This window comes from Eschrichtius robustus, chromosome 11 (genome assembly GCF_028021215.1).
Source record: "Eschrichtius robustus isolate mEscRob2 chromosome 11, mEscRob2.pri, whole genome shotgun sequence".
NCBI lineage: Eukaryota > Metazoa > Chordata > Mammalia > Artiodactyla > Eschrichtiidae > Eschrichtius > Eschrichtius robustus.
The window spans coordinates 72,344,792-72,367,567 of NC_090834.1; the positions used below are offsets into that span (position 1 = coordinate 72,344,792).

The 22,776-nt window shown below is 42.2% G+C and overlaps 1 protein-coding gene across 3 annotated transcripts; it reads right to left on the reverse strand.

Annotated features, from left to right (window-relative positions):
• Positions 1-1,700: 1,700 nt before the first annotated feature.
• On the reverse strand, positions 1,701-19,436 carry CYP2R1 (cytochrome P450 family 2 subfamily R member 1). Of its 3 annotated transcripts, none has more exons than XM_068556398.1 (5): positions 19,166-19,436; positions 10,815-10,956; positions 6,282-6,914; positions 5,216-5,545; positions 1,701-3,987 (listed from the first exon to the last, which is right to left on the reverse strand). In XM_068556398.1, exons 1-5 carry the CDS (start codon positions 19,388-19,390, stop codon positions 3,812-3,814), a joined length of 1,506 nt encoding a protein of 501 aa, XP_068412499.1. In that variant the 5' UTR covers positions 19,391-19,436; the 3' UTR covers positions 1,701-3,811. The 3 variants fall into 3 exon arrangements, with proteins under 3 accessions (XP_068412499.1, XP_068412500.1, XP_068412501.1); XM_068556399.1 differs by having other exon boundaries at positions 19,117-19,176; XM_068556400.1 differs by lacking the exon at positions 10,815-10,956 and having other exon boundaries at positions 19,166-19,232.
• Positions 19,437-22,776: the final 3,340 nt, after the last annotated feature.

The window sequence follows — 22,776 nt, forward strand, 5'->3', positions numbered from 1 at the left end:
TTCTCCATAGCCAACCTGTGAAGAATGAGCTCCCATCTCTACCTCAGGCTTTGTCTATGCATGGTCTTATCTGTGCTTCCTTTGATATTATCCCATTTACCTTCCATCTTTTAGAACTTGAAATTATCTGATTCACTGATAGGGCCCTCCAACCCCATTCTCAATGTCTTTATCCCTTTTTCTATCCTTATGGTTATTTCAATGGCATTTGTAGAGAAGAAATAAGTGTGCTCAGTTGCCATCTTGAATCAGAAGTGAAATTTCCAACATTTTAAGTTAGCAGCTCACCACTGACTGATCAGAGAGAAGGTATTCCCATTGCAGTAGATCTATAGTCTGTTACTACGTAGTTCCAAAAAATAAATATTTTCCATTATGGATTACTTACTAAATTCATGTTAATTTATATTTTTCTAAAAATGCAGTATTTTATTTTACCAGTTAATTGGCTCCAAACTGTCAAGAGTTGACAGTATGGAAACAACCTTATAAATTGTAAAGCATAGTATAAATTATTGGATGTGAGTAAAAAGACTAAGAGATGGCCTTTCCAGTGGTGATGACCTCCCCACAAGAACATGCATTCGCAAAGGAGCTCCTTCATCCCTCTTCAGAAGAGAAGAAGAAACACAAGCAGAAGCGCCTGGTGCAGAGCCCCAGTTCTTACTTCATGAATGTGAAATGCCCAAGATGTTGTAAAATCACCATCTTTAGCCATGCACAAACGGTAGTTTTGTGTGTTGGCTGCTCTACTGTCTCTGCCAGCCCTTAGGAGGAAAAGCAAGGCTTACAAAAGGATGCTCCTTCAAATGGAAGCACTAAAAGCACTGTGAATCAAGATGAACGGGGAACCATCCCAATAAACACAGTTTGGATAAAAAATATACATATATGAGGTGAAAGAGGGCCATGCCTCTACTATGAACTAGAGGAATCATTTCCCTGTCTGAACCCCTACTTCCTTGGCTATAAAATGAGCACATCAAGTGACAGTAAACCTCTTCTACCATTAACCAGTTATGAATCTACATACTTAAATGACTTATCAGGTTGGCATTAACTTGATTAGGGAAAAATATAACATTTCCTTAGATGCAAGGTAAAGAAAGTAAATAGCATGTTTTCCATTCTGTGTAGGTTGATGGAGTTCTTAATCATCCTAGAAGAAATAGTGGTAGTATACCAGAGCAAAATAAGGCTTCCTCAATTTTGATTATAACTACTCTAGGTCACTTACATGGCTTTGCTCAGTAAGACCACCAAAGCCCACAGAACCCTCAGTCTGTAGATTTCAACATATGTGACATGACAGTAAGTAGGAGGCCCAGGGATAGGACATTTCCTGTGTCAAAGGAAGAGCAAAGACCAAGGAACAACTTGAGTGAGTATAATTAACAAGAGTCAGGGGGGTAGGTTAGAAAGTTGCTTGGCTTAGTAAGTGGTCAGAGGGCAGTGAGATAGACACTGTAATTAGGCTTCTAGTCAAGAGTTCCTCTTCTTTTCATAACTCTCCTTATTTTTGTTTAGGTAACTATACTAACACTATGTAACACATGTACTTGAGCGAAGCCAGCTCCATCACTGGCTCTAATAGTCAGGCATAAGGGAACGATAATCCCACTCACAAGACATTTTTTTTTAATTGAAGTATAGTTGATTTACAATATTATATTAGTTTTAGGTGTATAGCATAGTGATTCAGTATTTTTGCATTATATAACTCCATTTTAAGTTACTATATGATAATGGCTATAATTCCCTGTGCTATACAGTATGTCTTTGTTGCTTATTTACTTATTTATTTTATACACAGTAGTTTGTTAATCCCACACCCCTAATTTGTCTCTCCTCACTCCCCTCTCCCCTTTGGTAACCACAAATTTGTGTTCTCTATCTGTGCATCTGTTGTGCATATACATTCTTTTTTTTTTCTGTTTTAGATTCCACATATAAGTGATATCATACAGTATTTGTCTTTCTCTGACTTCTTTTACTAAGCATAATATTCTCTAGGTCCATCCATGTTGCTGCAAATGGCAGAATTTCATTCTTTCTTATGACTAATATTCCATTGTGTATATATACCACATCTTCTTAATCCAATCATCTGTTAATGGGCACTTGGGCTGCTTCCATGTTCACAAGACATAGTTTTAATGGATGGACACATAACTTGGTTAGGACCTATGGGACACAAAGAACAGTTTGGGGAGAACATCTGAAAAGCTCCCTTGCTCTCCCCAAAACAATCCAAGCTCACTGTCTTGAAAGGACGTGGGCAAAACACATGTACTTCCATGAGTCAGGCTTAAGATAAAGCTGATATCATCTGGAAAGCAAACTTGAGGGATGTGAAGAAACAGGATCTTGATTACAGCATGAAGCATCTAGGTCATACCTACCCTAAAACTGCCTTGCTACCTCTGAATTTCTCCTTTATTATTTTGTAAATTTGCACAGGACCTTTTCCCCCTTGCAACTAGAAACATCTTAATATATCAGAGATGCAAAGACTCCTGATTTATCACACATACACCTGAAAATATTCAACAGATAAAGTCAAACTAAGGTTAAATTCACATTCCTAACAGAAATCATTGTTATGTGCATTTACTCTGAGGCTGTGACTATTCATGAGCTAAGTTACAAGAGCATGAACCCTTAATGTACAACTGTAGAAGAAATATTGCTTAAAAAAAGGTATAAATGGGTGACTATACATACCAGTTTGATCAGGACAGTCACAGTTTACACTTATTTTACGGTATAATTATTAATAGAAGCCCATCATTCTCAAGTGTCCCAATTTATGCAGTTACCTTGCCTCTAAAGCATGTTTTTTGGATTTGAATAGTATTCTTTTTAGAAAAGTAACAGTAATCCAAGGAAATGCCTAGAGACCTCTAAAAGGTAAAAGGATTCAATCTTTAAGCCCTGTGACTAGTTTTGGAAAAAAAATGGTACTAGGGAAAAAGTCTGTGCCTACAAAGAATAGGCATGTGTCAGGAATTCCCTGGTGGTTCAGTGGTTAGGACTCGGTGCTTTCACTGCAGAGGGCCTGGGTTCAATCCCTGGTCAGAGAACTAAGTTTCTACAAGCTGCACGGTGGCCCCCCCCAAAAAAAAAAAAGAAAAAGAAAGTTACGTGTCATTTTTAAATACCTTATTGTAATTTCCTATCTACTTAACTGCTGCTATGAGGGTCACAGGGACCCTCATTTGTAGGAAGAATGACGCCGCAACTCTTATGAAGCTATAGTAGGAAGCAAGATTTGAAAGCACTGGCAGGTTTTACATTAAATATACTGTATAGCTATCTATTCTATCATTTGCCACCATGTCTAAAATACCTCTGTAGTCCAAACTCATTTATTTGGGTTCTAATTTCTTCTTTAGTCCACTATTAAACTGGACTAGTACCACACAATCTATTAACGGCAATAGCTGATCAGAAATGAGCTGGCATTGACATTTGGAAGCAAAGAGCCCAGACAGGAGCAAATTGGAGTCAAGAAGGGATGAGGGGTACCTGGTGCTCAACAACAGGCTGAAAAGTCAGGGCATCGATGGCCCTTCTTAGTATCTTAAGCAACAACTGTCATTTGTACCTCTGTTTTCCTCAGATAATTCTACCTTATAAGTCATAAAAGGTTGGAAAAAATAATAGCTAATGCTATTATTACAGTTTTTAAAGACACATCTGTGTTCATTTGGTTTTTATGATGCTGTGATTCTTATACAAACACACACAGTGTCTAAACAAGGGTCAGGGGTGAGGCAAACACCTTGTTCCACGAAACATCCAGGCACGTTCAGCGTCTTTCTGCACAGATGAGGTGGGGCTGGGGTTGCAACGTCATGCCTAACCTGGGCTTCAGATTTGGAACCAGTTCATTTGGAAAATGCAAGTGAAATCGCTGAAGCAATGTTGTAAAAAACAGGAACATTTCCATCCGAGCCAGCTGTTCTCCAAGACAATGTCTTCTCCCTCAACATAAAAAACAGGCATAATAATTTTTCTAAATCCACAATATTTACCAAAATTTATGTCTAATACGTACCATTCAGGAAATCTGGAATTTAAAGAAACTTAGAGGAAGTTATGTTTATTTTATTCATTTATTTTTTTAATAAATTTGTTTATTTATTTATTTTTGGCTGCGTCAGGTCTTCGTTGCTGCGTGCGGGCATTCTCTAGTTGCGGAGAGCGGGGGCTCCTCTTCGTTGCGGTGCGCAGTCTTCTCATTGTGGTGGCTTCTCTTGTTGTGAAGCATGGGCTCTAGGCCCACAGGCTTCAGTAGTTGTGAATCGTGGACTCAGTAGTTGTGGCTCACGGGCTCTCGAGCGCACGCTCAGTAGTTGTGGAGCATGGGCTTAGTTGCTCCGCGGCATGTGGGATCTTCCCGAACCAGGGCTCGAACCCGTGTCCCCTGCATTGGCAGGCGGATTCTTAACCACTATGCCACCAGGGAAGCCTGGAAGTTATGTTTATTAAAGGATTTTCTTAAGCCGCAAAGAATAGAAATTGGCACTTTGGTTCCCAGAGCCCATTTCTTTACCTTCTTTTGTAAGGTCATGCACTTTTGTAAGCTCATTAGTTCTATTCTCCACTTCCTTTGCAAAATGTGGCAACAGAGCCTGAGATATGCCATGAAAGATCTGAGGTGTGACACTTTGTTCTCTTGACCCAGGAGAAGTTCATTTCATTTCAAATGACTGCATGTGCACCCTTCCCCAGTGAAAGGATTTTTCCAGTCCATCTTCCATGGGTCTTGTGATCTGTGTACTTCTTCACAGGAGATGCAATATTTTTGGAGACGAGGTATAATAATTGAGAGCCAAGAGAGCTAGATTCTAGTTTCACTTCAAGTTATGATGTCATTCCTGTCCCTGGGTCTGTTTCTCAAGCTGCCTGTTACTGATTTCTAGCTCTACAAGTTTTGATTACAAGCCAAAATCCACAAGCAAGAAAGTTTCAGAAAAAGCCAGAGCTTCTCATCAGTTTCTTTCTAGCTGCTCAATTATGGCTTGTTTATTTTGAGTAGAAAGAGGTGTTAATGAGCTCTAATTAAACCATTCTCTCCTGTAAGTGTCAATACTATTTTCAGAGTTGGGATATTAACTCTACAATAGAATGCTTCAGATTAAGATGTTATACATGATAAATCATCATTATACTTTGTCCTAAAGTTATGCCCCTGTGAAAGTTCTCTTACCTAGGGAAAAGGGAACAAAAGCTTCCTTCTTGGCAAAATATCCATTGCTGTCCAGAAATCGGTCTGGATAGAATATTTCTGGGTCTCTCCAATACTTTTCATCAAAGTGTACAGAATAAAGATTTGTAATTACTGTTGTGCCTTTAGGAATGGAATAACCACGTACAACTGCATCCTCAGAGGTTGCATGGAAAATCCCTAACGGCACTATATTACAGAATCTTAAAACTTCATGTAAAACTGCCTCGGTATAAGGCATTTTGCATTTGTCATCCCAAGAAGGTGTCCCACTGGGTCCTATAATTAAATCAATCTCCTTCTGAACTTGTCCTGTAAGAGAAAAAGTGTTCAAGTTATTATGCACTTCTTAGAATTATATCTAAAGTAATTTCCCTTTAGGATAAAACAAAAGATAACCTGTAGTAAGCCAACAAGGTATGGGTACACCCAGATTCAGATTTTTCATTACCTGGGAGTTCTATTTAAATATGTGCCACGTATCTTATACAACCAGTACCCAACGCTCTAAGTAATTTTGTTGTGAAAAACACATTATAAGTAATAAAAATAAAAATTAAACAAATCTAGAATTAGAATAACAACACTCTCAGCAAGGAAAAGAGTGAAGCATAAAAACTTAAATTAAAAAAAAACAGGGTTGGGACTTCCCTGGCGGTCCAGTGGTTAAGACTCCATGCTTCCACTGCAGCAAGCGCGGGTTCGATCCCTGGTTGGGGAACTAAGATCCTGCATGCTGCGTAGTGCAGCCGAAAAACCACCACCACCACCACCAGGGTTCAGGTCCCAGCTCAGCACTAGAAGGGATTGGGCAAATCAGTCACTCAGCCTTTTCCCTCATTTATACAATAGGTATTATAAGACAACTCTGAGGTTTTTATACGAATTTAGATAACAGTTTTGAAAACCTTACAGATATTCAATGCTTCTCTTTTTGGATAGCACGGCAGAAGTTCCTAAATAAAATGCCTGGTACATGGCCAAAGACTCTAAAACACGTGTGAGCCCTAAATGTAAGAACAGACCTTGAGATCACCAGAATCCTTACCTTGAATGTTAGGATAAAGGGCCATGAAAAGAATTGCCCACCGTAGCACATTGGTTGTAGTTTCAGTTCCAGCAATGATGAGTTCACCCACAGAGAAAATCAGGTTTTCTTTGGAGAAAGTAGATGATGGGTCATTTTTACCTTGATCCATCTCATCTAAATAAGCATCAACAAAATGCTGAGGTAACTGAGGTTTTCTGTTGATGGAAGCTTTTTCAATAAGCCTGGAGAGAAAGTCATAGACCACAGCTGCATTTCTAAACAGTTGTTGATGTTTTCCAAAAGGTAAGATGCCAATCCATGGAAAGGCATTATAGAGGAAGACTGCGGCGTTGGTGGCTAGTTCCACATTTTCACTAAATAACTCAATCATGTGCTGAAAATCAGTGTCTTCGTAAGTGAATCGTTCTCCAAAAATGATCAGATTGGTTATGTTTGAAACGGCATTTGTTATTAATTGTTTAAAGTCAAAAGGGCTACCATTGTATGTTTCAATAGCATCAATGAAAAATTTGGTTTCTTCTAAGATTTTAGATTCAAAAGACTTTTGGCCATATCCAAAACAGCGAAAGCTGTTTACAGCTAATTTTCTGTGATCAACCCATCCTCGGCCATATCTGGAATTGAGTAAGCCTAAAAAAAAAAAAAAAAAAAGGGATGGTTAGTCATTCTTCTCCAAATTATCTTTCTATGAAACTATTAAAAAATGTTATCATTCCTACATCCCTGTATCTAACAGCTAAAAATGCTATGCAGGGAAGAAAAAAAAAAAAAGATGGCTATTCATTCTTCTCCAAATTTTCTATAAAACTAAAACTAGACCCAGTAGTTAAGCCCTATTCTTTACTCCTCATTAGCCATGGAATATTATAAACAGATAAAGCTTATCTATACTTCTCATCTGGGCAAAGGCAGAAAAGACCTATAATCTCCCACCACAAGAAACTGAACTGTCTTGTGTAATTCAACCTGGGTGAACTAGGTCTTGGGTGACTTTGTTATCCAACTTCTACTATAAGCCTAATTTACAAAAGACGAATGACTGTGTGTTCTACGGGCAAAATTTTATCCTGGACTAAACACATACCTGAGAAATCATCCTTCTAGAATTAGAAATTTCCTGCTTTAAGAAACTAGATTTTAGAATACAAATTTCCTCCCATTAAAGGCATATGTTACCTAATACTATAACTGGCAGTGGCAAGGATGGCCTGAATGAGGTGTCAACGTAGTGGAAATACTCAAGCCAAAAGCAGGTGCTAGGGACTGAATGTTTGTGCCACCACAACATTCAAATGTTGAAGCCTAATCCCCAGTGTGATGGTATTAGGAGGTGGGGCCTTTGGGAAATAATTATGTAACGAGACCTCATGAATGAGCTTAGTGCCCTTATAAGAAGGGATGTGGGAAGAGATGACTGCTCTTGGTTATGTGAGGATACAGGGAGAAGACAGCAGTCTGCAAGCCAGGAAGCAGGCTCTTTCCAGACACTGTTCTGCTAGCACCTTGATCTTGAATTTCCTAGCCTCCAGATCTGTGAGAATAACTGTCTGTTGTTTAAGCCACTCAGTCTATATATTTTTGTTATAGCAGCACAAACTAAGGGGACAAACATGAAACTCAAACTTCTAATGTTGATATTGCTTGCCTTAAAATCTCAGTCTCCACAGTATACTCTGCTGTACTGATATGTCTACTATGGAATATTTTCCCTTTAAATCGATTATCAAGAAAAAAACTTCTTCAGCATATATATTTCTGTAACGTGTAGTTTACTTGGAATTTCATTCATAATTGGTACATAGGTATACCTATGATGAAAAATGTCATGTTCTCTTGTCTACATGAGGTACCTATGTAATTTACATTCCAACAACTTTTGTGCAACAGTTTTTTGAATTTGGAACCTATGATGAAATTAACCATACATAAGGGGGTCTTTAATGCTGTGCAGCAATTTTATATGCCATATTCCATTCTCTTTTCTATACTCCCAGATGACTATTCATTCAACATAATGTATTTCTGGACCTAAAGTGTCTTAGATATATCAGTGAACAAAAGAGGCAAAGATGGCTATTTCTCATGGAGCTTACATACTAGTGAGGAGAGACAAACAAATTATATAGCAAGGAAGGAGACATAGGGCGGTCAGGAAAAGCCTCAGTGAGAAGGTGACATAAGTAAAGACACAGGAGATGGGAGTGGGTCAAGCAGATATCCAGGGAAACAACACTGCAGGTAGAGAGAACCAGTGCAAAGGCACTGAGATGAAAGCAAGCCCAAGAGAAATGTGTGCATATGGGATACATGTGTGTAATATATGCATACAGTTACACACAAGAAGGTACACAGGAGCCTGATTATAACCGTATACTGGCCAGTCTGTGTGCCCAGGCATGGGCTGAACCCGCCTAAAGGGCCACTTTTTCCTATTCAAACAGTGGGTTAATGGTGGCTCTCATTTCCCACTTCCAAGTTCAGTGCATATGCATCTTAAAATAACACATCTAGGGAATTCCCTGGTGGTCCAATGGTTAGGACTCCATGCTTTCACTGCTGAGAGCCCAGGTTCAATCCCTGGTTGGGAACTAAGATCCCGCAAACTGGGCAGTGCAGCCAAAAAAAAACCACATCTAATTTTCTTTCTTGTTTAATAAATTTATTTATTTATTTATTTATTTATTTATTTATTTATTTATTTTTGGCTGTGTTGGGTCTTTGCTGCTGCGCATGGGCTTTCTCTAGCTGCGGCGAGCAGGGTCTACTCTTCGTTGTGGTGCACAGGTTTCTCACTGCGGTGGCTTCTCCTGTTGCGGAGCACAGGCTCTAGGCGCACAGGCTTCAGTAGTTGTGGCACGCGGGCTTCAGTAGTTGTGGCTCGTGGGCTCTAGAGCGCATGCTCAGTAGTTGTGGCGCATGGGCTTAGTTGCTCCACGGCATGTGGGATCTTCTCGGACCAGGGCTCGAACCCGTGTCCCCTGCACTGGCAGGCAGATTCTTAACCACTGCACCACCAGGGAAGCCCAACACATCTAATTTTCTACTTATTTTTTCTCTTACTATTTCTTTGAAAATCTTAAGTTGAATGCATGTTTTTTCTTTCTTTATGATAAAAACAGTCTAAACTATAAGTTTATAGCTTCAAAACACATATAGTTTATCCTAAATATTACTCTGATCACATCATACATTTTCATAATTTCTTTAAAGGTCTTCTATTATAATTGTGGTATAATTTCTTCTTTGGCCTAATTATTACTTGGAAGAGTATTTAAGAAGCTGGAGATTTGTTTTTTATTTATATTATCGCTTTCAAGTGTCATCATGCCCTGGCCTAAGAATTTGGCCTTTAAAACTGGTGTTTTCTTTGCATTTATTGATTTGCTTTGCAATTTAATATATGGTTAATTTTTATTTTTTTCCTTTTCAATCAATGTCTTCTTTAGTCTATGTAGCCAAGATATTGTTGAATTTTTCTTTCAAATGAAGAGTGAAGCTCTCATTGAACTGGAAAATTTTGGAGATAAAAACTCTTATACTATTAAGTATGAAAACGGATGTATCTGACGTCAACATTCTATTTTAGGCTTTCTGTTGCTGCTTTCGTCTCATCCGTTCTGTTAACTTTCAGCCTTTCTCCCTTGTTGAATATGCAATCATCCGACACTGATCAACACTAAACCATAGAGAATACTAGTCCTTTACACAAACCCACAATTCTTCATTTACATATCATATTAATTAGTAGTTAAGAAAGGCTGTTTCAGGGTCTATAAGCTTATAAGTAAAATAATAATAAAATGTCACCAAGCACTCAAGACTAGCTTCAAAGATACTTTTGATTCAAGTATGTGTGCATGTGTATGTATTCTTAACCTGTTTCACAAAACCTGCACATATTATTAAGTGCTAATTATTTAAAACATTATTTACAATATTTATTAGAACTGGATTACAACAGTAGAATTAGCATGTACTGACCTAAAATATGAATGTAATGCAGCCTGAAAGGTCCTCAAATATTAGGGTCTGTAACCTAAATTAACTAATTAATACTTTTCTGTTAATCAGTACAACAGAATCCAATCTCTATGTACTAAATTTACATAAAATAAGAAATGTGGGGACTTCCCTGGTGGCACAGTGGTTAAGAATCCACCTGCCAATGCAGGGGACATGGGTTCAAGCCCTGGTCAAAGAAGATCCCACATGCTGAGGAGCAACTAAGCCCGTGCGCCACAACTACTGAGCCTGCACTCTGTGAGCCACAACTACTGAGCCCATGTGCCACAACTACTGAAGCCCTCGTGCCTAGAGGCCATGCTCTGCAACAAGAGAAGCCACTGCAATGAGAAACCCGCGCACCACAACGAAGAGTAACCCCTGCTCACCGCAACTAGAGAAAGCCCGTGCACGGCAATGGAGACCCAACGCAGCCAAAAATAAATAAATAAATAAATTAAAAAAAAAAAAAGGAAATGTGATTTAAAATAGTTTAGTAAATCATTAGGTAGGTGAAAATAAACATACCTCCCATTTTTGTCATCTTCATGAATAAAGGAAGGCATGGTCTGTCTGCAAAAATTTCACTTTGATGAACAAGGCATTCCTTTACTACATCATAGCCATTTAGAACCACAGCTGATATACCTCCAAGATCCAAACTGAAGATCTTTGAGAAGAAAAGAAAAACATTTAAATGGCAAAATATATGGAGAAATATAACCATAGAAATCCACATATACTAAGTCCAGCTCTCCCAGTATTTGTTACTCCCTGAAAATGCTGGCATTTATTACTCAACTGACAATGTTTAGAGTGCCTTCTCTCTACAAGGCACGTCAAAGACCATGATTTCATTACGCATTCAGTGGCTCAAGACATAAGCTTATAAATGGTGTAATGAAAAGAGTACCAGACTCAGGAGGCCTGGGTTCTAGTTTAAGCTTTGCCATTAAACAGATACAGGACACCTGGCAGAACCCTTAAACTTTTTGGGCTTCAGGGCTGCCACAGAAAATCAAGAAATACTTGATATTTATGCTCTTTTAAAATTCATTCCAACTCAAAATATTCAATGAAATCTCAGCATCTGTTTATTTCCAAGATGAATGAGGAAGTGGCTCCGTCTACACATCATTTATTATTCCAGGTTTAGGTAGGGGAGGGGATTGTCAAAGGCCTGAGAGACAACTTTTGAAGTATAAAATGTTGGGGCCCAGGATATGCAACCCCAAAATATGCCTCAATGGCATATTAATTATTTTGAATTAAAGTTACTGAAGAAATGGCCAACGCAAGAGGGACACTCTAGGGAGTTCCCCGGTGGCCTAGTGGTTAGGATTTGGTGCTGTCACTGCTGTGCCCCGGGTTCGATCCCTAGTAGGGAACTGAGATCCTGCAAGCTGCTCGGCACAGGCAAAATTTAAAAAAAAGGAAAAAAAAAAAAAAAAAGAGGGACACTCTCTCTTTTTTGTCTCCCTGGAAGCAGGAAATAAATCTCTCATGTGAAAGGTATACTCCATGCATCTGGAGGTAGGACACCCTTATTGCCAAAGATAGGGAATTTGGGGGTGAGAATCCTTTTTAAACAAATCTTGTTACTTCTTTAATTTACTGCCCAAGCACAAACTCTGTTTAGATTCTTCACCAATTGGGCACCCAAAACCAAAGTTTCTTTGTCCTGTCAATTCTTTGCAAATTTATTGGTTCTTTGTCTAAGAAGTAGAACATCTGCCTGCTTTGGCCACTTCCTCCATCCCATGTCTGTGAGACCTCCATGCGCATGGATTCAAATGTGTTTATTTTTCTCCTGTTTATCTGTCTTGTGTCAATTTTATTATTAGTCCAGCCAAAAGTACTCAAGAGGGGCAGAGGGGAAAATTGCCCTCTCCTCAACAAGACATACTGAAACTCACAGGCTTATTTATTTGGGCCCCTGAATTCCACAAAGTTAACAAAGAGGGCCCTAAGGGAGTTTGACCTTGGAGGACTGGCATCTGCCACGTTGGCACAGGTGGCTGCCCCTCAGCTAAAAGATGGGATACCCATCCTGTTCCTTGCTGAAGCTTCTCATGTGCTTCACCGCAGGTTCACTTACAATGTCACACCTCCTGTAGTCTATTCTAGCTAGCCCTATATAGAGGCCTAGTCCAGTGAAGGAACAATGCTACCTTATCAGTGGGATGCAAAGATTGCTTAGCCCCATCCTCTCAGGGGGTGGCCGAGAGCTTTTGAGAGCCAAAATACTGAGTCAAGCCTCATCTCTGGGCAAACAGGTAGAACAGATTTAGCCATGATTCACACTACTTTGGGGGGTGGGGTGGGAGGTACCAGGAGACTTAGCAGAGAATTGAAGTTCAGCAGAAGTAGTTACAGTAGCAAAAGTGATAAAGACCTCCAAGTAGTAACAGAATCAACCAGCTGAGCAAGACTCTTTGGCACAAGCATGGGCCCTGCCAACTGAGCAGTAGGTACATCCAGAACTTTGGGAAGGAGCATGGACTGCCTGCCACAAGTAAAGGTATTAGTCAAAAGTGGCAGTGTAGGAGTTTCAGCACAAAGGAAGTGGTTACCAGCTGAGCAAAGATGGGGCTCTTTCAGTTCCCAAAGCAGTAATGGGATGGTCTTAAAGTCTTTTCATAGAAGCGTAATTTTAAGCTGATATAAAGGAAAAATTCCTCCTCCCGTGTGTCTCCTCTACTCTCAGTACTCCACTACAACACCTATGACACCAGATGTGTGCATTTTCCACACATCAAGCAGTTCTGGGACACCAGCTGGGTGTCCTACAATTTAACTCAATTCTGACACTATCTACCAGGAGAAAGTGTCAGATTCCACAGGTTAAGGGCTCAATATCACAAGAGTGCTCCCCCACTTCAGACTCCAATCACAAGTCGAGGTTGTTACCTGTGCTTCTGATCAAAGGGCTATAAGTCAGAGGTTCCCATGACCTCCTCCTCAGGTTTGATTAATTTGATAGAGTGGCTCACAGAACTCAAGAAAATATTTTACTTACCAGATTACCGGTTTCTTATAAAAGGATGTTAACTCAGGAGCAGGCATATGGAAGAGATGCATAGGGCAAGCGTATGGTCAGGCCACTCAAGATGGCTGTTCTCTTGCTCTCTGTATATCCCCTGCTCAACCAATGCCTGCTTCACCTATACCCTACTCACATGACTGACCTTCCTACATACTTGCCCCAGGCTCCAGCTACTGATTGTTCTTATCAAAGGGGCAGCGAGGGGCGTGCCCCTCTGCTAGTGTACTTGATAACCAATGAGCCAACCTGAATCAACTCCCCTGTAACTGGTCATCCCCCGCCCCCTTCCCCTGCTGCCAGGTCCTGCCTGCCACCTGCCACACACGGTGGGGTATCGCTCCAGGACCTTGCTTCAGATATGTAAGATCCCTATCCACTGATGTCTCCGTTGCTGACTCTGGGCTCTTTCTTCGGTCTTGAAGCTGGGCAAGTATAGGCCTTGCAGGCCTGCGGGTTGCAGCCCAACAGCAAGGTATGAGGAAAGGGGTGCAGAGCTTCCGTGCTCTCTCCAGGCATGTTAGCCTCTGCTCACCTCCACGTGTTCACCAATTCACCATGGCAGCTCTCAGAGCCCTGTAATTCAGGGATTTTTATGGAGGCTTTATTACCTAGGCATGATTGATCAAATCATTGGTCACTGGTGACTGACTCAACCTCCAGCCCCTCTCCCTTCCCCAGAGGTAAGATGGTAGAACTGAAAGTTTCAACCCTCTAATCCTGGTTGGTTCTCCAGGCAACAAGCTCCTATCCTTAAGGGCTTTCCATTAACATTAACATAAACTCTGAGGTGGGTGAAAGGGGCTTATTATGAATAACAAAAGATGCATCTACCACTCTCAACACTTAGGACGTTCCAAGGGTTTTAGGAGCTTGTGCCAGGAAAGGTACAAAGACCAAATACACATTTATTAAAAATCACAGTATCACAAGTGGAGACAATAAAAAAGGGTATTAGTGAATAGGCAGTGGTCCTGATGCAGGAAAAAATCCCCAACTTTGTGATTAAATCAACTTTGTGATCGATTTCACAAAGATGGGATTAAAAATTCTCTTAATAGGAAGGCAGAACAAACAGGGGAGTTAATTTCAGGGTAATGCTGTCAGGTTGTGGACACTAGAGATTACAAAAACCAACTAGGAGCCATAACTTGAGAAAACTGTTATACAATCCACCTTTACTCAAAAATGAGATGGTCCTCTATTTGACGGTGAAAACTGGGGAAACTGTTACTTGAACTAGCATCTATTCAGGTACACGCTCTTTTCAAGGACTTTTGGTAGAAGTTTGTAAATCAAATTGTGAAAATTCATCCTTACGCTGCTTTAATCTATGGAAGGGTCCAAGGTTAGTTTTATATATTTTTAAATTTATTCAATAATTTTTATTATTATCGGGTAGTTATGATGCTGGCAAGGATGGAAACAGGAACACATGAAACACCTTCTAGAAGTCAGTCTATGATCTTCAAGTCTCTTCCCCTATTCCCAAACTAGCTCTACCCACGATTTTTCACTATCTCAGTTAATGACCATTCCAGCCATCCTTCAAGCTATATTCTGGTCCCAAACTGTCCATAAGCTGCCCATGGTTTTTGTTTTTTGGGGGTTTTTTTTGGCCACACCGCGGCACGCGGGATTTTAGTTCCCTGATCAGGGATCGAACCTGCGCCCCCTGCAGTGGAAGCTCGGATTCTTAACCACCGGACTGCCAGGGGAGTCCTGAGCTGCCCATGTTGACTCCATTTTTCACCCAAGCCCCACATCACTGCTTAGCAGTCACGATGTTTCAACTTTAACAATGCAGACAGAATATGACAATTTCTTACCACTTCTGTCACTAACACTCTAATCCTTCATTTCTCCCCTGTGTTATCTCAACAGCCTCTTAACTTGTCTCTTTATAGGTGATTCTCAACATGGCATACTCCTGCTTCATGGCCTTTGTTCTTGTTCCCTTGGCCTGGAATGTTCTTCCCCTAGATATTCCCATACCTTGCTCCTTCAGTTCATTCAAATATTTGCTCAGATGCTTTTTTTTACAGTGAGGTCTGCTCTAACCCATTTAAATTTCACCCCCTAGCATTCTCCATTTTCCTTACACTAATTTAGTGTACTTCTTACTCTGTACTCTAACATATTATATATTTATTGTGCTTATATTGTCCCTATCCTGCTCCCGGCCTCCCCTCCACTGGTAGAGTGTAAGCTACACGAGGGCAGGGATTTTCACCTGTTTTGTTCATTGCTAAATCTTCACATCTAGAATAGTATTAATACATAGCATATGATAACAACTGATAAATATATGCTGAATTAAAGAATAGTGGGGGAGACACACATTTAAGCATATTATTACAACACTACGGGCTAAGTGCTAATAACAGAGGAATGTAAAAAGTGCTGTTGATGAAAACCGATAAATAACTGCCACACACTTTTCAACATTTGCTTGGGCTGTATTCTCATTTGGAATGCCTCCCTTGACTGCCATACCATCCAAACCCCACCAAGTCTTTAAGGACCAACCTCCATGAAGCCTTTCTCGGTGCACTCTCTTTCTCTTTCTCCCTTGAACCACCACAGCACATGCTTAGAAGTTCCCATGGCACTTAGTTAATACTACCTAAAGCCAAAAGCATTCATATTCCTGGCTTCTGATTGCCTGCTAAATTATAAACTCTTTAGATTCAGTGATTTCATCTCTTTCATCTTTGAACGCTCCACGGAATCTCATTCAATGCCTTGCATAAATCTCAATAAACGCTTACTGTATAAATAAATTATAGGTTGTCAATGCCACTTGCCTCAAAGTAATTATTTTATTATCCTTACGTGCATTACCTGAAAATAATCTGTAAAAACCCCTTGTGCTAGCTTTGCTAGCTAGGGAATGCTTCTCGAAATCTGGGTTAAGATTAGTCACTGCAGAAGCTTACGCATTCAGAGTGAATCTCCAAGGAAATGCTAAGTCTCAGTGTGATACATTTATATATAAGATTGTCTTTAAAATGACTGTATAAGACTTGAGCACCGGTTGTCTTCCTTTCAAGAATTATGAAGAAGAATTGAATTCACGGACTTCATAAAAGTAGGTGTCACTTGAAGTGCCTGTCATTTCTTATAAGCAATTTTAAAGTCCAGGGCTTGCTTTCTCTGAGCACACATCTCCAGGTCATCAAGTAAGACAGTGGAAAAATAAGATTCTATTTATAAGTACGACATATAAACAACTTTCCACAACCTTCTTGAAGTACAGGAGATAATAGTTTCCTTCCACTTCCAAAAAAGGCATAGTATTTTAACAACTCATACTGTTAGCGGAAACACTGACTGAAACTGCCCGCCCTGGCCAGGCAAAGACAGTAACAATTTGCATGAGTTATTTTATGACAGGAGATCCTGGTAAGGAACATAGAACTAACAAGCCACCAACCGGAAGAATACAGGAAAGGTCAAAAGGAGAGAGGAGATGCCAGTCCACATGTCCTACCAACCTCCCAGAATCCTCCTCGCTGGAATCCATCTTTGCTGAGCAGTTGCGCGCCCACCAGAAAGGAACCTGAGTCAGAATGATTGGCCAGAGACAACCCGGAAACTAATCCCATCACCATAAAACCCGAGAATGCGAGCCACATGGCAGAGCGGTTCTCCTGCGTTCCCTTACCCTCCTGCTCTCCACCCGGGCACCCCTTTCCAATAAAGTCTCTTGCTTTGTCAGCACGTATGTCTCCTCAGACAATTCATTTCTTAGTGTTAGACAAGAGCCCACTCTGGGGCCCTGGAAGGGGTCCCCCTTCCTGCAACAATACCAACTTTGAGACTTTGTCAGAATTGGAAAATACCTCTGAGACAGTGGGAGACCTGTAGGGGTGTTTCACAACTAAGATAAAGAGCAAGTAGCTTAAAGGGGTAATACATTAGGTGGTTTCCAACTTAAGTCTAAAACAGAGTTACTCAAACCATGTCTACTCTTCTCTTTTTCCTCTGCCCCTCTTGCACTTAATAGCAACCCTATTCGATTTATAGTAAAGAGCCCTCTTTGCAAAGCGCTATGGTTACCTCACATAGTTGTACCAGCAATAAAACTGGTTACTCATGCCAAATTTTTATCCATTGTACCAGATCTACCTATGCCAAGATGACAGTCTTCCAGCACATTTATAATTTGCAATCTATTATGAGACTAAATTACCCCTCTCCCAAAAGAATGTTCATAGTAAATACAGAGTTCCTTTCAGTTCAAATATCTACGTATGAAAAACAAGTTCCTATTCTGCATGACACCATTTCACATAACTGGTCTAAAAACACTTTCTACTTTGTAGGCCTAATAAGCTGTTCTGTAATTAATAACTAACATTTACTCAAAGAACATTTGAGTAGCACTTAACTGTGTTCAGTTATTATTATTACCATTACGCATATCGCGAAAACTTAAGATTCAGACAAGTAAAGGTCAAGTTTTACCTGACGAAAGAGGACTCAACTTCTCGTCTTGTGCTTTCACATCTTATGATTTCTCTAAATATTAATGACGCTTTGTACACCAGAGATCAAATATATTCCATGGAAATCATGGAAATACACTCAATTCCTGAAGAACTGGAGGGTGGAAAATAATATCTAAGAATTACACAATTTGCTTTATCTAAACCCAGCCTCCCTTTAGCGACATATACCATCAGGGAACTGCAGAAACCTAGAATGATTCTTGTAAAAGCTGGTTTAAATACGGATGTAAGCCCAAACCTGAAACACCGCAATTGCCAAACAGCCCTGCGGTACTTTTCCTTCAAAACACAATTTGTGGTCGATCGTTAGATTAATTTTTTTCTCTGGCTAGACTGTAACTACCTAAAATTGGGCTGTGACTGCCTTCTTCACCTCTCTATTCCCAGCACCTGGCAGAGCCTGGCTGGTCGTTTCCTATAAAAGAATGGATTCAAAAGGAAACGAGTGAGCCGGGTTAGTGCCAGTGTTCTGGAAACTTCTGCCTCCTCGAGGTCAGGACACCCTTCCAAACACAAGCTAGCGTTTTGGCCTTTCCCCTGCTAGTTCGCAGCGGCGTGGCTGCCTGCAAGTCACTCAGCAGGTCTGTGCCGCAGTTTCCTCCTCTGTAAAACGGGGAGGACCAGAGGACCTGCCCCTGGGCGCCCTCACTGCAAGGGAGGCTGGCCCACGGCCGGCGCAGTCTCCGTGTTTGCTGCGGGGACGTTCCTGGCTCTGCGCAGACAGCACGGCACTGCGACCCCGCACTGATTTTCACTCATTAGTTCATTCTCTCTTTCACGGTCATTTCCCAGAGGCCTTCACCTGCGCTCTCTCAGCCTCTCGGCAGACGCCTAGACCAGTCGTTCTCAAACGCAAACATCCAACGACCTCCTATTAACCATTAACTCGGTCCTAGAATTCGGACACCTGGTTTTCTCGAGAATCCGTGGGTGGAAGCTAATCTACCCACTACGTGCGGCTCCGTGGGCGCTAGAAGCTGGGCGGGCTGAGGGTATCGCCCGTCACTCCCGACCGGGCATGCGGCACGGGACCCAGACCCCACTGCGCAGGCGCGGGAGCGGCACCTAGTCGCCCTCGGGGGCGGGAGAATCCGGCCAGTATCCCGCGGGCATCAGGTGGGAGGGGCTCGCGGCTGGGCGGGGCTCTCCCTCCCACAGCGGCGCCTCTTGAGTACCTCGCTCCCGGGCCTGGGAAGCCGGCTTCCCTCCACGCTGCCGACACACGGAGAGGGGTCAGACAGCTCGCACCCACAAGCGTGGGACATCCCCTCACCCCGGGAGGAAGGCCCGGGCCTTCCCTGCCCGAGGCCCGTCGGCTGTACCTCGCCGTACACCTGGCTCTGCTTTTTCATGTAGACGTGGGGGAGCTCGGCCGAGGCGCCCAGCGAGTAGATGTTGCCGATAAATGGCAGCCCCGACGGTCCCGGGGGGAAGCCCGACGGCCGTCTCTGCTTCAGCAGCTGGCGGACCCCCAGCGCGAAGAGCAGCAGGAAGAGGGCGCCTCCGAGGGCCGCCGCGAACGCCTCAGCACCGTGAGGCTCCCACATGGCCCGGGCTGGGGCTGCGAAACCACATCGCCCCGGGACGCGGCGAGCGCTCCAACCCCGCCGCATCGTATTGGCCCGGTACCCCGAGGTCCCGCCCCACTTCCATGGCCATTGGCTGGCTGAGCGTAGGGCCCTCGGGCCAGTTACTCTTGGCTTTGTTCTGGTCAGAGTCCGCTCTGCGGAGGGCGGGTGGCCCTGTGGAGGGCGGGTGGCCCTGTGGATCTGGGCGCGGCTCTAGGCAAGCCCCAGCTGGTTGGGCACAGAGCCTGGAGGCCTCTTCCGGGGTGTTGACACTTGGGCCTGGAAGACATGACAGCACCGCCTACCTCACTGGGTCAGGCGGATCCTGCGTCCCCGGCAGCCAGCCTTTTCTGTGGTTATCTTTTTAGGAACCAGGTCTGCTTATTTCAGACTAGAAAACTGGGGAGATTACCAGTACTGCAGTCTTTAACAAAACCTGGTAATCTTAAGAATCTCCGTTAAAGAATTGACCCATCAATATAAAAAGAAAATAATCTCACTATTTATCCATTTTTTACTCATCTATTCTTTTGTCCTATGTTATGAGGTATTTTTACATGTGATCCCTTATGAATTGGAATTACACAATATTTAGGCAACCTGAGTTAATTACATATCTTTTCACAGCTTTCTAGTCGTTCCCAACTGGTTACTTCTTGGCACTCACAGAAGACTCTCTGGTCTACAGTTGCCCAGGGATAGTGCTTACTCTTCAAACTTTTTGCCTCCGCTACCTAAAATTAAGCAACTGATTGCCTACTTGGAAATTGCTATTTGCTGTTTCTGTTTCTATTCCTGTTTTGTACTGGGTAGTTCCTTGCAACACAGGACCTACTGGGCATGGGACTCTTTTTAACAGCTGCCTTTTGTGATTGAGCAGTGGCAAGAGTGTTATGGTCCTCATTAGCTTAAGGCTTATTCACACTACAGGTATTTTTAAAATATCCACCGTGTAGTGGTATCCAAAGCAATGGAGATAATATGTGAAAAGAGCAACAAAGTCCCTACCCGCCTAGAACTTACATTCTTGTGAGGGAGGAGGAATAAACACATAAAATAATTTTAGGCAGTCATTAGCAGACGAAAATACAAGTGTGTTATAGAGAATGCTTGGGCATGGGGAAATCCTTTAGCAGGTGAGAGATGTCAAGAAAAGTCTCTTTAAGAAGATGACATTTGAGCTTAGATCAAATGATAAGGAGTTATATTAGTTTTCTACTGCTGCCGTAACAAATTACTACAGTGCCTTAAAACCACAAATTTATTATCTTATAGATTTTGTGCTCAGAAGTCCAAAGTAGGACTTAACTGGGTTAAAAGCTAGGTGTTGGTATGGCTGCATTCCTTCTAGAGGCTCTAGAGGAGAATCAGTTTCCTGGCCTTTTCCGAATTTTAGGGGCTACCCACGTTCCTTAACTCATATTCCCTTATCTTCATCTTCAAAGGTAGCAACATCTCACATTGGATCTCACTGACTCTTCTGCCCCCTTCTCTGCCTGCCTTCTGCCTGTCCCTTCTACTTAGAAGGACACTTGTGATTCCATTGGGCCTACCTGGATGATCCAGGATAATCTCCCTACCTCAAAGTCAGCTGTTTAGCAACCCTAGTTCCATTTTATTGCTCCGTGCTGTGAAACCTAACGTACTCTGGTTCTGGGAATTAGGATGTGAGCATATTGGAGGTGAGAGGTGGGGGCTGGGGGGACCAGGGGGAGATATGGGGGAAAATATTCCAAAGAGGCAATAGGGAGAGCAAAGGCCTCCATGTACTAAGCAAGCCTTGTCCTCTGGGAGTGTTTCCAGTCTCTCACTTTCTATATTTCTGATGCACATACACTGGAGCTGAAGCCAGGCGGTTAGTAACCTTAAATTTTGCTGTTTAACTGTTTTGAGCTCACTATCTGGTATATGGACATCTCCAGTGTCCTGTACATTTCACAGGATCTCCAGCCACGGAATATCTACCTACTGCCTATTACAAATACCTAATATATTACCCTTAGGGATTCCTTTAAATTCTTATTAGTCAAGAATCTTCTAGTAAAATGGAAAAATAATATGATAGATGATCATTGCTAAACTTAGTCCTCAATGTCTAACCAAAGGTCAATGGAGATGGCCTAGGATGGATATTGGCATTGCAGCTGGAGCACAGTGATGCTGAGGCACTAGGAGTGGAGTGATGTCACCTACTGGATGTCTGAGGTCACGCCTGCCTGCCTTCCCCAACATCATTCAGCTTGCGTTGTCTGGCTGGCCACAACTGTTACGCAGTATGGTACTTGGTTAAAGAGTGGCCCCTTTCCATCGTCTATTTTCAAAAACGATTAATTTCCATTCCAAAAATATCCTCCCATTCACTTAAGGTAAGGAGCATTTCTCCTTTGGCATTCTCCCCCTGCCTACGTTAGCAGAGGAGAGCTGTAGCCTTGACAGCAGCCTGACTCACTAATGGCACTGATGAGATGCCTCATCCCCACCTCCACTGCCCCTTGGGGACAGTGTGTGTGGGAGGTCTTCACGACTCACTAAAAGTCTCTCAGAACACAGATCCTTACCTGTCATCATTTTCATCATTTATCATCTTCTCTCAGCGCTCAGCAAAGAGAAGTAGCTCTCTTTTTTCCCCCTCCCTGCATTTGCTCCTAGCATGATAGGAAACAACCAATATTATGTTTGTCTGTGGACTTTATCAGGACAGGGATGTTTGGTAGAACAGGAAATGAAGCATTTCACTGCTTCATGGTAGAGAGCCCATCTTCAGTATACAGGGCTGAATGGGTGCCTGGAGAAATGTGAAAACCCTGTACATGGCTCTGATACTTCTGTGTGCAGACAGGTAATGGTTTCAACAGAGTGTCTGTGCTCCAGTGAGAGCCTCTTTCTTGAGCTTTGGGAACCTCCCTCCAGGACGCATTCTGAGGGCTCCCTGCCGTGCCTGGATGGCTGCTCCCCTGGCCTGAGCCCTGGGTGCTCTCCCAACCCCCCACCCCAGCGCACAGTGATGCAATCAGCACAAGGTGCCTCCTTGGCACATTTCATTATGTGCACTCACAGTTGCATTTCATCAGAATGGAAGGGAGTGAGAGTCAAGGAAGTGCCTAGCCGAGCCACACTGGAGCCTGAGGCAAAAGAAAAAAAATCAACAGTACTGATGTTGGCCATTAAAAATTTGATATCTTGTTCAACATGGATTTTTTCGCATTAATTTTGAATTTAAAGTGTTACATTAGAATATTATCTTGATTACTAAGCATTTTGGTGTCCCCTTATTTTGCTCCCAAGGTGAATGCCTCACATGCCTCACTGGAGCCCCAGCCTTGAGATGTAGGGTACATAACTGATGATTTTGATGAGAAAGTGGT

Bases quoted from the DNA above. Each gene is read 5' to 3' on its own strand.
- CYP2R1 (XM_068556398.1), bottom strand. From the start codon at position 19,390: ATGTGGGAGCCTCACGGTGCTGAGGCGTTCGCGGCGGCCCTCGGAGGC. The intron at 5,546-6,281 runs GTAAGGATTCTG...TTTCTCTTACAG, and splicing joins CCTTTATCCTAACATTCAAG to GACAAGTTCAGAAGGAGATT. The intron at 3,988-5,215 runs GTAAGAGAACTT...TTTTATGTTGAG, and splicing joins TTTTGTTCCCTTTTCCCTAG to GGAGAAGACATTGTCTTGGA.